The 16,191-nt window shown below is 41.5% G+C and overlaps 1 protein-coding gene and 1 non-coding gene across 2 annotated transcripts in view; both read right to left on the reverse strand.

Moving 5' to 3' along the window:
• Nucleotides 1-15,858, reverse strand: part of LOC140999364 (uncharacterized) — a 51,266-nt gene extending 35,408 nt beyond the window's left edge. Inside the window, exons 1-16 of the mRNA XM_073469718.1 lie at nucleotides 15,589-15,858; nucleotides 13,676-13,914; nucleotides 13,343-13,578; nucleotides 8,452-8,522; nucleotides 7,723-7,886; nucleotides 5,392-5,613; nucleotides 4,792-4,905; nucleotides 4,576-4,668; nucleotides 4,005-4,092; nucleotides 3,867-3,922; nucleotides 3,691-3,768; nucleotides 3,468-3,583; nucleotides 2,863-3,338; nucleotides 1,159-1,287; nucleotides 856-1,020; nucleotides 92-592 (exon numbers count right to left, since the gene is read on the reverse strand). Of these exons, the coding sequence (XP_073325819.1) occupies nucleotides 92-592; nucleotides 856-1,020; nucleotides 1,159-1,287; nucleotides 2,863-3,338; nucleotides 3,468-3,583; nucleotides 3,691-3,768; nucleotides 3,867-3,922; nucleotides 4,005-4,092; nucleotides 4,576-4,668; nucleotides 4,792-4,905; nucleotides 5,392-5,613; nucleotides 7,723-7,886; nucleotides 8,452-8,522; nucleotides 13,343-13,356 (2,287 nt within the window). The 5' untranslated portion in view covers nucleotides 13,357-13,578; nucleotides 13,676-13,914; nucleotides 15,589-15,858. The remainder of the gene's footprint in view (nucleotides 1-91; nucleotides 593-855; nucleotides 1,021-1,158; nucleotides 1,288-2,862; nucleotides 3,339-3,467; nucleotides 3,584-3,690; nucleotides 3,769-3,866; nucleotides 3,923-4,004; nucleotides 4,093-4,575; nucleotides 4,669-4,791; nucleotides 4,906-5,391; nucleotides 5,614-7,722; nucleotides 7,887-8,451; nucleotides 8,523-13,342; nucleotides 13,579-13,675; nucleotides 13,915-15,588) is intronic.
• trnak-cuu (transfer RNA lysine (anticodon CUU)) lies at nucleotides 15,238-15,310 on the reverse strand. Its single transcript has one exon. It is a non-coding gene; the product is annotated as a tRNA-Lys (tRNA).
• Nucleotides 15,859-16,191: the final 333 nt, after the last annotated feature.

Below are 16,191 nucleotides of genomic sequence, written 5' to 3' on the forward strand. Positions count from 1 at the left end.
ACTTTTTGTTGGAATTGAGTATTTTGGGGGATTTGATTCCTTTCAACATAAAAAAGCAAGTGGTGTGCATGTTGTCTTCGACTTGTCTCACCTTCCAACTTGGCAACATTAGACTCTTTGGGAGTTTTGGCAGCAGAAGCTCCAGGTTCTCTTCTTGCCCTCTTTGAGTCACGTCCTCCATGTTCATCCCCCAGGTCAATCACCAGCTCTCTTTCAGAATCAGAGTCTTGCTCACCCACTGATGTGGCAGCAGCTGCTCTGCCCTCCTCTGGAGCTTTGGCCTTGTCACTGAGGGGCTGAGACTGGGGCGTTCTGGGCTTGTCCTGTAGGTCCCTATCTGGGCCATTGCTGCCCTGCTTGTCTTTGAGTAGGGCTTCAGGGGTGGCTTTAGCCAGTCCCTCCTTAATCTCTCCCTCTGTGCTTGCTTTGGGCCTTTTTCTCTCTGCTTTGTCTTTGTCATCCTGAGCAGAGCTCTTTGGCTTGTGTTCCTCATCACTGAGATATTCACTGTCACTCGAGTCAGATTTCTCAGAGTCCTCGGAGTCACTGTGATCCACACCTTTATACACATCCTCGGAAATCTCATCAATCCCTGTGTAAAGAAATAAACATATTGATTACATGTTTAAAAAGAGTCAAATGCTTTTTGTCAGACAGAACAGAATAATAAAAAAAATGTGTTTCTTCTGTAATAGCCAGAGAACTATTTCACACCCAAAGTCTATTCATAATTTACTATACCAGACTATAAAAATCAATCCATCTTGGATATGGGCCTTATCGCAAAAAAGAAAAAAAAAACTTCTAGTGTTAGCACAGAATGACATGTACAATATGAGGTGAATGTTAATGTACCGAGCTGTGCCTTGCAGCTCTCAATAGTCTTGTCCAGGCTCCTGATGGGTCTCTTTGGGGTAGTGAGGGCAGCCGACCCTCCCTGTTGTTGCTGATTTTGCTGCTGTTGTTGTTGTTGCACCGTCTCACTCAGCTCCTTCAGATCCATCTCAGCCTTCACCCGATCTGAAAGGAACAGGGAAATGTTCGATGTGAGGACAAATTCAACACAATGACACATTCAACATGATAATGACGATGACAAGTTGATTACTAGCCTTTATGACAACATCATAACAGTGTATTTGTTCTATTGGTACTGACCCAGGTTGAGATTGAGGATGCCACCTGTGCCTGCAGTCCTCTCCTGCTTGGGCACCAGTCCAGGGTTAAAGGGCTTCGGGCTGCCAGCCACACTGCCTGCAGCACCCATCTTACCTGAGACAGGAGATGCTGTAATTACAAGAAAATAAAAAAATATATATATCAAGTTCAGAATAGTTGCTTGTTGAGGTGAGATGTTTTTTTTACAATGGCATCAATACACTTATGGGTGTACACTTTACACCTGCAAAAGAGTGCCACAGGAATGAGTCCTTATGACTGAAAACAAGTTTGCCTTTTTGCACTTCTGGTTCCCGCGTCTCAAAGTTAATGGGTTTTCTGAGTCAGGTGACGCTGAGGTCATGCGACCAAGGTGTAGTTTGTTTATCGCCTAAAGTTAGCATTTTACTTCTGGTGATTGCATTTACATGTATGCTTCAAACAAAGTGGCGTTTCATTCGTGATGATTATCTTGCTGAACAAAACGTGTAAGAATCATTAACTCATGTTTGCCACAGAGCTTATTTTCTGCAGTAAGCCAATTGAAAAAACCCATAGGCTCTCTGTCGAGGGAACCAGGGCGATGCTAACTGAACACAACACTAACATACAGAAGTTGACCTGAGTAACTTGTTAGTAAACAGATGGCGATTTACACATCAAGTAGTAATTGAGTAAAATTATCTTTCTTTTGGAGTCTTGTTTCTTGACACCTTGTGAATTTAGTCCATTTTCACTCTCTTTGCTCTGGTTTTGGTCTCTATCGACTCCTGAAGGAAATATGTGACTCTTTAGCTGCTCAACTATGTTTACCAGCAAGTTTCTAACCCTCTTCGTCTTTCGTTTGGTACTGAACAGGTAGTGTACCGTGAGTTTTCTACAGCTTAATACTGAAAACTGTTGCCTGCTAAGGCTGAAAATGACACTATGAGAGCAGTCAAAGTGAATCAGAACCGTAATTCTATGGGCCTGACAGCTCAGAAAAGTATTCTCTGAAGTTCATCTCTACAGGCAAAAGACACACACCCCTGTCTACCTCCGTGGAGCTGAGGTCAAGTAGGTCAACAGATATAGGTTCCTTGGAATTACCATCGCTAAGAGCCTGTCTTGGTCATCACACATCACCACTCTAGTTAAAAAAAGCACATAAAAGACTCTACTTCCTATGGAAACTTAGGAAGGCTAAATTCCGGAGCAAGATTCTGGTCTTTTACAGAGGAGCAATGGAAAGCATCCTAACTGGAAACATCACAAACTGGCATGCTTCATGCATGCCCCAGGACAGGAAGGCTCTACAGTGGATGATTAAAACTGCCCAGAACGTCACTGGTACCCATCTACAGAGCATCAGTGACATCAGTGAAGTGATATGTCTGCACAGAGCCCAAAGGATACTAAAAGACAACATTCACCTCAACCCTGCTGCCATCTGGCAAAAGAGACAGAAGCATCCGCTGCTGTACCACCAGACTACAGCAGCAGCTTCATTTCCCAGGCTGTGAGACTCCTGAACTCATCCTCAACAACAACACTCAATACTCCATAAAATAGATGTAGCAGGACTCGAGGACTCTTTTGTCATTTTTTAAACCCTTGTTTAAAAAATGACAAATAAATGTACCTTGTAAGTGACCCCTTTCACAGTGTCACTTTGTTTTCACATCAACCTTTGATACAATGTTTACAACTTTAACATTTATTTACCAGAACAGTCCATTGATTCCTCTCCAGTGCTGTAGTGAAAGGCAGGATTCCTGCTGGCCTTTTCCATATCCTGCTCCCCATCCGACCCCGTGTGAACCGAGGAGTTGGTGCTCATGGGAGACCGAGGCATGTCTGTAATGGAGACCCTCCGACTCATGGCACTGGGCGTGGAACTCTTGCCGAGTACCATCTTAGGAGAGGCGGTGATATCAAAGTTGAAGCGAAGTTTATCTGGTTTCTCTGTTTTCACTGTCCCGGCACCAGGGTTGGCAGGGTCCACTAGCATCTGTAGCTGGTTATTGGGAGTGTAGGGAGTGCGGAAGGGTGCATAGTTGAAGACACCAAATTTCTTGCGAATGTTTTCCACATAGACTTCCATCTCTTGCATGGCACTGTTGAAAATGCTCTTTGTTTTCTTCACAGAGAAAGGGATCTCTTTGGACATGAGGTAGCAGTTGTTGATGGGGACCCAGGCCCTACATAAAAGCACAATAAAATATTTACCAAATTAGAATAACCAGGAAACTTATTTTAGTTTAGTTTTGTTCAAACAACCCTAAAACATACAGCAAATGTCCTCTTCATTGCTTCAAAGCTTATCTCACCTGTCATGTTGCCCAAAGAAGCGTGCGTCTACCTGCCCGTCCTTTTCCCGAAGTGCTTTTGCTGGCCAGAAGGGAAAGCCCTTCAGCTTAGCCCAGACCAGCGGGTGGGGTTGACTCTATTAGGGACAGAAGAAAACATTTCAATGCCTCAAATGTCTAAAATCTGAACCAAAATGTATAAACACTGCTTTAATATAATATCTAAGATTGTGTAAAGACCTACACATGGCTCACAAAACCAGTTGTCCCTTTTTTGGCATGAAGACAGGTAACACTCCGGACACACCTCAATCTCATTCATCTAGAAAAACACATTGAATAAAAAAGATGGAATTAATGTAGAAAATCAGACACATCTACAGAATCGTTGTTATTATTAAGTTGGTAAAGCTTCGTTACCTCATGTTCACAAATCTTGACGATGACTTTCGCAGTTGCTGTTAATTTGTGATTACCTGGAAGAAAATAAGAAGATTAATTTATATTTTATGATAGTTAGCGGTAGAGGGAATACTGATATATATCAAGATGGCCTACCTCCATTGTAGATAATACAGTTGTGTAAGATCCATTTCATATCAGCAAGAAAAGCTTCAGTGCAGCCATACATTTTCTTTTTGATATTCTATTATAAAAAAGTGGAAATATCAAAATTAAAGACAAGAAACTTGAAAGACAGAATAATACATTGATATAAACTGAGCCAGAAAAAAATGTTCCGCAGTACTAGATGACATGTTTACATTTGTTATGCTTTGATTTAGGTATTGTATTGTATACTGTATTATTTACTTGCGTATTGTGTACCATTTGTTCAATACAAGTACAAGTAACAGTTCTTGTGCTGCTTTTATGTCCTGGTGAGCCAGATTCAATTTTCAATCTCCATCTTGCGTTTTTCTGCAGACATACTTGCATTTAGGTCAGTCTGTATGTTTTTATGTACAATTCTCATCCTTAATGTGACTCTCAGAGGGCCGGTCAATAAGAATTTGTAGGTTTTTGTTGTCTTCTGCTCTTTGCACCATTTTGTTGTCTACATTCAGCATTCTACATTCTTTGTTTTTTTTAAAAAAAAACGAAAAATAAAGACAATAAATACTGTTACCTTCTCTAAAGTACACAGGTCCATGGGGTGGAAAATGTACTCTGCATAATCTGGGTGCTGTTCCAGAGACACAGGCTTCTGAAAAGGCTCCGTCTGCTCAGTTAAGACAAATAATTAAAAAAAAGAAACGGATGCTTTAGACATTTCCTGGATTTTGTGTTTGAATATAAAACACTTTAATAAACCAGTTTTCAATGGATCTTATCAAAGTCTTACCCCAGGCTGTTTAATCTTTTGGAGTGCGAATTTGAGCAAGTAGGAGAGTTGGTCTATTGTCAGCATTGTCATAGCTTTGCTCTGGGTTTCAATGCATTCAGCAACTGTTATTTTCTGCAACAAGAATAACAAGTTAAATATTTAATAACATTAATGAACATATAACGAAAATAACCCAACACCAAGCAAAAGGAATAAACACTGACACTAAAAGAAATTTGCATGTTCATTTTGCAAAGTTAACATTATTTGTCTTTTGATTTAGCTTGTACATCAAAATTGTGCCAATGAAAAGAAGTGCATAGTAAATTTTCCTTAAATGTAAAGAAGCAAATCAAACTTTAATTTTCTAACATCTCTCAGACTTGTAGTGTGCGTAATTAGCTTGCAGGGGTGTCACACCATGTGTCATGGAGGGCTCAGAGTCTGTAGATCGACCACAGATGATAGCAGGTGATTTCACCGATTTGTTCGTCCTCACTGGCTGCTCATGGCACATAGTATGACACCGCTCTCATCAACTAAGCAAGCAAGATTAGCCTTGAGTCCCACAATCACTTGTGTACACCCACAAACACACACACGTCTTCAGCGAGATACCTCACACTCTGGACAGAACCAGTCGCCCTCGGGCTCGGCTGGTAGTTTGAGGCACTTAGCGTGGTACACCCTGGGGCAGAGCTCACAGCAGAGCACCTGGCCCTCGCGGTGGCACAGCCAGCAGTAGAAGTCATTCCTGCCGTCCTGCGGTACAACATCAACAGGGTCTGTGGTGAGTGCTGGCTGCTTCATATAGTAAAAGGGACCATGTCTTAGCTCTGACTGAAATGCAGGCAAGAGAAACAGGGGGGCAGGTTTCAAAAAACACGCAGGAACACAAAAAAGGTGCAGTGCAACAGAAACAAGGCCACGGTAAGGTGGGGTAAGCAGGGTAAGCAGCATTGAGTAAAGCCAATAAATGACAATAAGGATGAGAAAACACTTTTCAAAATATATATTTTAACTGTCTGAACATGTCATATAACCTGTCATGTAACCGTTTCAACTATGAGTCAAACAAACTAACCCAACAGGTTTTAGGCGGGGAGCTTAAGCCTCTTGCCTGAGAGTAAACACAATACATGATATGGTTCTCTGGTAAGTACCTGACTGGGACTTTCTGCTACTTAATGGATCAATAGAAACTGATGCATCCGCTTTCACAGCTCCACATATTGTTTAGTTTTAAGCTTATTTCACTTGAGCCAACGCCAAATCAGAGTAATGGTGAGATTCTATTGCAAATATATGCGAATCAAAGCATATCAGCAACCCTCTGAAACAAAATATTTATGAAAAAGGTGCAAAATTAACTTTTTGGTCCTCCAGCCAAACGGCTAGTGAATGACCGTATGATGAAGTGGGAAATGGCAAGTATTGTAATATCAGAAAATTGCATCACTTCACTATAATGCAGCATTTAAGACCACACTTACCATACCATATCCTGATATAACAATATCCAAAATTTATTATAGTCTCATATCAATCAATAACGATAGAATATCAATTTATTGTCCAGCCCTACTCTTTAGTGAGGCACAGCTACCACCCACTTGCGTATTTAACAAGCATTTGGCTGGCGGCTAGCACAACTTTTGTGCCGTGTTTCTAAGATATTTAAATTATGCTTTAGTATCATGCATGTTCAACAGAGGACTAAAAGGTTAAACGGGATTCACTCAGCTCCAGATTAATGTGGCAAACGGATAATAAAAGCTTCTGCATCAGAGTCATATATCACCAAAATTCATAAAACCTTAATTCAGCAAGTAAGTAAGTGATAAGTGACAATTGATAAGAATGCAAATAAAAGTAACTAATGAAGTAACTGTGAGTTTATCATGCATTGATGGTGCTGCTTCAAATATACACAACACACCAATCGGATCAAGACAAACTAAACACTATGACAGCAGGTAACATCCACACGTTGTCCAGCTTTAAGTTGACAGTATACTACAGCCAAAATGAAAATTGACGTGCTCTCAAAGGTAATGTGGCTCAGTCTTGTTCTCCTGATTAATAGTAGCTGTATTATCACCCTTCAGGTAAAACCCACAAACACCCACTCACATCTTGCTTTTGTTTTTGAATGAGCAATGGTAAAATCAGCATTCATTCTTGGGTTAAATGACTCTGCGGTAGTGTCGGGTGTTTTTGCCTCCAGCTCCAATCCACAGTGACAGAAATACAACACCTGAGTGCACCACTATTAGGTTCAAATTACAGACGTTGGCGCGTAAATAGTTTTCCATCTGTCTCTGTTCATGGGGGTGCATGTCCAACAATTTCGATAACTTTCCGAAAATGACAATCCGATATTCACACCCACTTCAGGCCACGATCTGCCTCTTTTTCACCCTTTATACAACGACTTGTGGCACACAATATGAACGCCTTCCAAGAGAGACAACTCTTCTCTGATGCCAGGCTTTTAACTCGGTACAGCCAAACTGATATGTCGGCTGGCTGGTGTCATAGATATATCAGTATCTGCATATATTGTATCAGAATTTTTTACTCCTTAACATCGGTATTGGTTTTGAGATTGACCCCAAAAATCGATCAAGCCAGTGCTAGCATTCGTTACAACTATAAAACAAATTTGATTTCCAACGAGATCAGACATAAGGACATTCAAACTGCTTCTTTTTGAGCATAATCCGGCCTTCAGCATTTTGTGAAATTTTGAATTGTTAGCTGGGTGGAAGACAAAGCAACCCAACGTCAATGTGGGTTTGTTTAAGATAATTTGGGGCGACATTTCCTTTGCTAACGCCATTCTCTGGTGGGGGAGGATAGACCTCCAATCACAGCAAGTACACTGACATTTGGCCACATCCTTTGAGAACACGCCAGATTTTGAAATGAGCATACTGCAGCCCTTACCTGGTCTTTGCTGTTCGAATTGATGGCCCCAGGCTTCTTCTTTTTCTTGACAGGGCTGGGGGAGGTGTCCGAGGGAGAGTGTCCATTGGAGGAATGGGTGGGGCTCGACACCTTTCTCTTCTGTGGTGCCGCTGGTCGTTCTGCTGACCCTGGTGGGTCAGGGACTGGATGCAGAAAGACATTCAGGTGGTCACACAACAGAAGAAACAGGCTTGTATTGTTCACTGCACTTAAGTCAGGCACTACAGCTTCAGAAGATTAAAACAGGTATGAAAGTACTTGTCTATTCCAAGCGTAAATCCAGAGAATATAAAACAATAATAAACAATTAAACATTGATCCCATCATCACGTCCTTAGAGAGAAACCAAAGAAGCTTAAACTGAAGCAAGCTGAGAAATTCGATGTTCAGATGCAGCATTCATCTTTTGGAATTGTAGCATCATTGTAACATTAAAATCAGCTGATCTAAAAAGCAATATCTGAAGATGCCACTTATACAGATTAAATTACCACAACAGATATCTAGAGGGCTCCCTTTAACTTAACTAGAACCTGTGGTGATACACAAAATCTAAACAGACAGGCAGCCGGGCATAATGGATCATCTTCACACTCCTAAGAGACCAACAAAATGCCTTACACTGCTCTTGAAACTTACAGTAAATAACCTCAAAGACGCCCTCAATGTTTGACTCTTAACGCGAGCTGCTCGGCCTTAGAGACTTACCTTTGGATCGTACAGACGCATCCATCCCCTCTACCACATCAGACTCTGTCTTTACCTCGTCCTCAGCCAGACTGCAGAGCACCAAACAAGAGCACACAGAAACACAGAAAGAGAGGCAAAGTCAGAAAGGGTGTTCAGAAACCACATCAGCATAACAGTAAACAAGTGGAACACCACCTAAGGCACCCGGTTCCCAGAGGATCCGTCAATAGGGACTCTGCAGGTTTCCATTGTTATTGTTGTCATTTGATTTTTTCTCTGATTTCTGGCATCGTGCTGCGAAGTTCAAATCCTTTCCATATCATCAGTGACAAACGAGTCTGAATATGGTCTTTATGTTACCGTTCTCTCTCTTGAAACAATCACCATGGCAACACTCCCCTCCGCTAAGCACAAGTTGATATTCACAACAACACATAGGGCCATTTAGCTGACATTACCCTGCACCTCTGTTCTTCAGGAGAGATTACAGCTTCAGATAGTAGCCTCACTCACTATGTCCTGATCTTCGCTGTGCTTTGTTTATAATAAACAGAATAGCCCTATAGTAAGGAGAGAGCCAGAGGGAGTTAGTACGTACTACTGGAGGAAGTGTCTCATGGCGATTAACGGTATACATTTCTGTTATCTCTCAAGCCCCTTCAGTAACAACAGGGTAGCCTCGAAGGATTTGGGCCCATTCTTGGAGACCAATAGCAAGCGAAGCATCTAACAAGCTTCAAACAAGGCCTAAAATGTTTAAATCACTAGCCATCACCTGATGTGTAAATCTTGCACCACCATATTTTCTATTCAGGAAACATTTACATTAATAATTGTGGAGTTGCATAAAATTAGAACACAAAATATCTCCCTATCCTACTGCTGTATCACACATTAGTAAATATATAGATTATGAATCAATCCAAAGATTAATAAACCATCTAAAACCTAAGAATACAGTATCTCCAGCCGACAAATCTAATACAGGAAAAGCCTGATTTCCCAGGTCTCCACTCCTGCTCTCATCTAATTTCCTCTGAGGTGAAAAAAAAAAAAAAAGAGAGAGAATAAAGGGACTCCAGCGATAAATGAAAGTCTTTGAGTGTTTGGCTCCTCCTTTGTCAGCGCAACAGAGGCCCTCGTTCTAAGGATGTAGCCTTTATTCACAAGCCCCGAGAAGAAAAACCCTCGCGAGGACCCCTGACAGGTCACACACTTGACCAGTTCATAGCATTGGCTGCAGCTCTGGTTTCCAGCTAGGACTATGGGTTTACAGGCTACAACTCAAAGGTCAACCACATTTGTGGGATAAGCTTCTTTTTTTCCCCTCTTTTGAAAGTGAAGGAATGCTCTTCATGTCCCCTCCTCCACCCTTAAAGAGACATTCAACACAAAGTTGATCAAATGTCAGTTCGGTGATAAAATACATATCCTGAAAGCTCTAGTGGATCAGCGAACTCTAGAAGAGATTGGATGTGATCACATCAGCCATTAAACCTATACTCATTTAGACACCATGCCAACCTTCATGTTTGTTTCACAATTCAGAGGTTTAACAATGATTAAAAATACAGAATGCCGTTACCAAGCCAACACTGAAGCTCACAATCATCAAGGCTGTTCTCAATACATTCCTCGTTCTCTCTCAGGCATTCAAACTGGCAATCACAGACAGCTCACCAGGCTGAAATTTAGGAGAATAAATGCATCACAACTTTGACATGGCTTGAGCAGAGTTCCTTTAAAAATATGGCATATGCGTATCTTGTTTCAGTCTGCCAACAGTCACACACGAACACACACACGTACACACACACACCCCAACCCCTCCGGGGCCTTCCTGTTCCGGACTGAGTGAACAAACGAGGCCCACATGAAAATAAGAAAACCAAATCGCTCTGCTACGTGTACCACAGCCCTGAAAAAAAAGAGAACATCCGCCATCACCAGGCAGCCCCAGATCTGCTGAACGGAGTGCCACAATTAATACCAAAGGCAAGACAGTACTGCAACTACCAGGAAGAGAGAATGACCAGCAGAAAAAAAGTATGCTGATCCAAAGGGCATTCTCAGATCAGGAGCTATGATCCATCACACAAGGAGAGTAAGGCAAATAAATCCTCAGCAGATTCTGGCATATATTCCAGAGAGACGTGAGTTCGACAAAACACTGACAGTATTTCCTTCTGCAAGTAGTACCTGATGGACAAAACGGAAACAACACTGACTCAGTGCCTTCAGATTCCTCTCCTGTGAGAGACGAGCAGGGTTCTCTCGTCACAGAAAATGGAGGCCACAGCTTGCTCCCCTCCCCCCTCTCCCCCATCCCCCACTCCGAGGCTCAGACTCAGGCACTGGCACATCCATGCAGGAGGACCAGAGAGATCTGTGGAGATTACAGTCCAACATTATAAAAAAAAAAAACAGCTATGTCAAGACAAACCTTCACGGCTGATCACCGAGAAAGAGGAGAAACGCAGCAGAGACACGAGGAAATCCAGCAATGTGTGAAGCACTCATCTGTTTGTTTTTTTTTATGTCTTCAATCTTGGCCTCCCTCCTTCCCTGTGAATACTGCTGTCATAGAATAATTAGATTTCATTTTGAAGAAAGAGAGACCAACACTGTGAGGCCATGCTCAGATCCTCGCACAGCTATTCTCTATACCTTAAAGAATTCACAGCTTTTACACATCAAACAGGCACATATCTGATTAAAGAGCCACCAGGAAAGCCATTCATTGCAAACATAGCATTGCACTCTTTCCACTGGAACTGCCTTTCGAAAACACTTGGGATTAATACCATTGACGAGAAAACATCCCACTCACCAGGCTACACAAAACCCCAGAGAGACTATTAGGTTTTTTTGAAATGACAAGAAACATTCAGCTTTAACTACACCGACAACCGGAGAAATGCATCCTGGTAGCGTTTGCTTTTCCTGAAATCAACATAAACAAAATAATTAAAAGCATAAAAGGTACATTTCATGAATTAATTATTTAAACACATTAGAAAATCCTGTCTTAGCATGACTCCTTTAAAACAACGTTCCAACAACCAAAGTATGCACAGACTATTCTGTATAAAAGAAAAGATTTGACCTGGATTTTATATAAAGCTGTAAAGGGTGAATCAAAGATGGCTGTGGAATTTTCCAGAAGGCCCTTGCTCTCCCTGCTTCTCTCCCTCTGATTGTCAATCTTTAACCTCAACTGCAGCTGCAATTGGCTGGAGGGCCAACAGGGTGGAACATTATTGGTCGGCGGTGCTGTGCCACACGGATCACAGTGTGCAGGCTCCCCTCTTCCTCTTAAAAAGCATTTTTGCTGCAATGCAGAGATTTCCCCCTGTATTAGACGCTTTATATTCCTTCAGTTTAGCTTGCCCTTTTTGATTATGACAGTATAAATCAGAAGGGATTTGAAAAAGGTCTTTTGGGAGATTATATTCCTGGTTGTGGTGCATAACTCAATGGTTCAGCAATACAAACTCTGCTGTCCTGTTTATAGCTTATGTTGCCTCAAAAAGAGGCCCAGACGGTTAGTCCACACACATTGTTGACATTTCTAACTATCAATGTTGCATTTATATCACAGGCTCAGTCATGCACCTCGGAGAAACTCATTATTCTTGTTCAGTTGGAACATTTCACTTTTGATTCTGGTGTCACAGAGAGCTGACTTAGTCGTCCTCTAGGAGGAAACACTGACTGTAACATTACTATTTGCTGTAAAGGAAACATGCCATGTGTCAGGTCACAAGGGAAAGAAAACATTCTTTGTTTCCCCCACGCAGTTTAGCCTGCTAAAACAGTGATACATGCGAGCACAAGTCTATGCTATGAAAAGTACAAAATGGGAACCGTAAGGAGTCTCCTCAAACAACTTGTCTTTTTGTGTAGATGTTTTATTAAATGTTGTGACAGAAAAACTGCTATTTTTATCTGTATATATATATGACATGTCATGTAGAAACATGTAGCGTGTCACGTCATTTCTCTGTCCTGCTGTCTGATCAGTGGAGAGAACTGTTCTCTCAAACACAAAATGGCCACTGTGAGGATCAGAGTGGAGGAAGCAGTTTCACAACAGTGCTGTGAATTTGACGCAGCCCTGGATAGTAAATGGAGGTAACCTGTGTCTCAACATATTATTTTTAAAGGTTAAACTGGAGGGATTGGAAAGTATAGCCCTCCAACTACAGGCTTGTTTCACGTGGGCTCATCCTCTGACCAATGTGGAGCGCAGAAACCCCGTCCTCAGTACAGCTTTCATGCAGTATCCATTTTAAGCATACATTCAGTATATAAGAACATTAGACTAAAACAAGTATTCAGTTATGCTCTGGACTCCTTGTCGTCCTAACAAGCACATCTGTTGCCCCCTACGTCTGTTCCCCAGCCTGGCATGACACACAAGAAAACAGCACAGAGCCAATCCACTTACAAAGGGTACATAATACCCCCCTTCCTCCACCTCCACTGCCCATCCCCCATTCTTTCTCTGCCAGGCTACAACACAAGACTGCCACAACAGAAAGGAGATGTGGGTGCCATTTCTGAATCTAACTCTCTTTTGCATTATAAAAAAGAAAAAGGATTTGCCATGGATCACTCTGCCTCCTGTATGGCAGCCTGGTTGTCTGGGGCACCCATGTGACCCTGAGACACAGAGAGAGAGCAAGGGTGAGAGTCGTTACCCAACCCCCCACCCTCAGCGCTGTGGAGCAGAGAGGCCTGGCGAGGCCTCCAATCCACCCCAGCTCCTCCTCCTGCTGCTGCTGCTGCTGCACTCTAAACTGATTTTAAGGTGTGCACATTTATCATGAGAAACCAACAGTCACCACAACAATAAGAAGGAAGCCATGTTGTTATCAGAGAGATGAGATAGAAAAACAGAGCTTACCTCTGTGGATGCATGGCTGCCTGACACACTGTTATGTCAACACTTATAAAACATGGAGGACACTCTCAGCCCTCAGCCGGGGAAGGCTCCGCTCTTCAGGCAAGGCGATCAGGCCCCAGTGATGTTAGCCAGATCCTGACTGGTCGCTCTCCTCACAGGCAGAATACAAGGCTGCGTCTGATTGGCCGAAATGTTTCCTGAGTAATTATCTTTGTTCAGTGCAGGCAGGGGCAGCACTGAGAGTGTCAGAGACAGGGGAAGAAAAATAAGCAGAGAGCTAGGCCTAAAACCACAAAATAACATGATTAATGTGAGCAGTTTTGACATACAAACCCCATGTAACAACGGTTTAAAGCTTCCAAATGTAGAATCTGTCGGTGGATGTGTCATTTGAAGGCTTTAAAAGTAGAATTGGCAGCATGTAGACTGAGAGGAGCAGGACACCATGGCTTCTCTGCACAAGCCTCCATTTTTTTATGTGGAGAGGGCCTTTGTTTAAACTCCTCCCTCCCTCTTGGCTGTTACCAGAGAAAAGACAGGCTGTAGCTCCTCACCTATTTTGGCATTTCAGTCTGCAAAAAAAGAAAGAAACAGAAAAAAGGCACCAAAAATGAGAAATTGTGCAGTGAAAACACTAATGGTTTGTTGTAAAGGAAAGGGAGGGACATTTTGAGGAAGCTGTGGCTTTTTAAGTCACACATTACTATTGTTACTGTAATAACCTTAATATTTAATGTGCAAGTGAGTGTTAACCAAACACACAAATAAATGTACAAGCCTCTGTTTAGCAAAATGTAGTAAATACATAAAAACAGAAATTAAATATAAATCCACACATCTCTTCTTCCGTGCGAAGGAACGCTAAAATTCGAAGGTGACTGGAAAAACACTGGAGGAGCATTGACATTAATAATTAAACAAAGCAGCATAACGTACAAGTTTTGTCCCTTTAAGATTCAACAGCAATAGAACAGTTTATACTAAATACAGAAATATAGTCATGAAATCTTGAATACAATCTTGAGGACACTCATTACGTGTTCTCATTTGGCTGAGATTGAATCAATCGTTGACTCAGCTCTGGTGATATCTATGCTGTAATTCATAGTGATACTGGACTGCATTGTATTACAGTGTTTACTCCTCAATAGATTTAAATGAGATGTCCAAATATAAGAAACAAAATGTTTAATGTAATGCAATCCATTACTGCTAATATCTATATCTCTATTTGCATTTAATTTATATCACAATGATATATATTAAACCCAGAGAAATAGTTCTTGCACTTTTTAAATTTTTTAAAACTTTACTTTTCAATACCTGTATTATGTATTATACCCTGTACAATTTAAACTGCCTCAGTTTGCACATACTCTAATAAAATGACAGCAGTTATTAGGACTGGTGGCCCGACTATCACTTCATGTGGTGTGTGTTTTATCCTTAAATTCCTGTTTTTACTGTTAAATTCTTGCTTGCATTTGCATTCTTATATTCATGTGTGTATATGTGATTTATATGTGTCGTATAAGCTTCTGGATCGATCTATCTATCTATCTATCTATCTATCTATCTATCTATTTGTCTGTCTACATATCTATCTATCTAGAGCTTACATTACATTATTGTGTTAGATTATCTTTTGCTGTTTTAGACTACATTACACTGACAGGTTTATCGCTGTTTTATTGTTCCACAGATGTGAAAAGGGGTTCAAAATATAGGGAAAACCCTTCAATACAGTACATCTGAACATTACACTAACACAAACTACGGTTCCTCTGCCTTGTTCTCAAAAAAACTGTACAGTCCCGAATGGCAAAAACATCGTAGCCAGTTTGTTCTGAGCTAAATGTTCCTCTATGTATGAGTGACAGAGGAAAAAACAGCTCCGCCCAACGTGGGGCTCGAACCCACGACCCTGAGATTAAGAGTCTCATGCTCTACCGACTGAGCTAGCCGGGCTGGACTGTCACTCAAATGATAGTTATGATCTATGAGTACTTCCAGCACATGCGTTTTATGTAGTTGCGTAATGTTGTGCTGATGCCTACCACTGTGACTGAACTGGGAGAGAGGGGGTTAGCTATGTCCTGCTGTCCCGGTTCTGTCTCATACTGACCTCTAGCGTCAACCACCAGGAAGTGTCTTCTTTAACTTGAATCTTTAGCTAGGCTAAAAATTATAGAGTAACACACATCAACGCTATTAGTTGTTAAACGGACATTAAAGACTAACGTTACCTTCTCGACAGCAAACCCCTTAGACCGGCTGGCTTTCGCTGACAAACCTGTTTTTCGCCAGACTGCATCACCGCTCCAAAAAGCCTCAAAGAAAACTTAAATAAACGCCTAATTAAGCTCGTGAGGTGACGGCAGTGGAGAGCTGACGTGTCGTGCCCAGCGTCACAGCAATAATGTGTCATGTAGTTAAACGTTGACGTTTGTCACCCGACTTTCTCCGTACACTGTCCGAAAATCGACGCTAAGTCCCAGGAAAAAAATAATATCAACCATCACATGACTTATTGTCATGTAACTAACAGGCTAATTGTCTTACTGCCAATGTACTGAAATGTAACTTCCGGTCACTTCTTTTTTTTTTTTTTTTCAAAATAAAACATTAAACAACAGGCAATTGAATAAAGGTTCCTCCAAGCAATTTATCTAATCTTATGTGCGTGCAAAAAAAGTAAAAATTTCAAAAAGGGTCATTACATGCACACTCACACAGAACCTTTCCAAATTCATGTCATGCATGCAACCAACCAAGCTATTACAGACAACTATCCCATATATTGGGATATGGGTGCATATATGCATGTGCATGGATATGCAATAAAATGT

This window comes from Pagrus major, chromosome 7 (assembly GCF_040436345.1).
Source record: "Pagrus major chromosome 7, Pma_NU_1.0".
Classification (NCBI taxonomy): domain Eukaryota; kingdom Metazoa; phylum Chordata; class Actinopteri; order Spariformes; family Sparidae; genus Pagrus; species Pagrus major.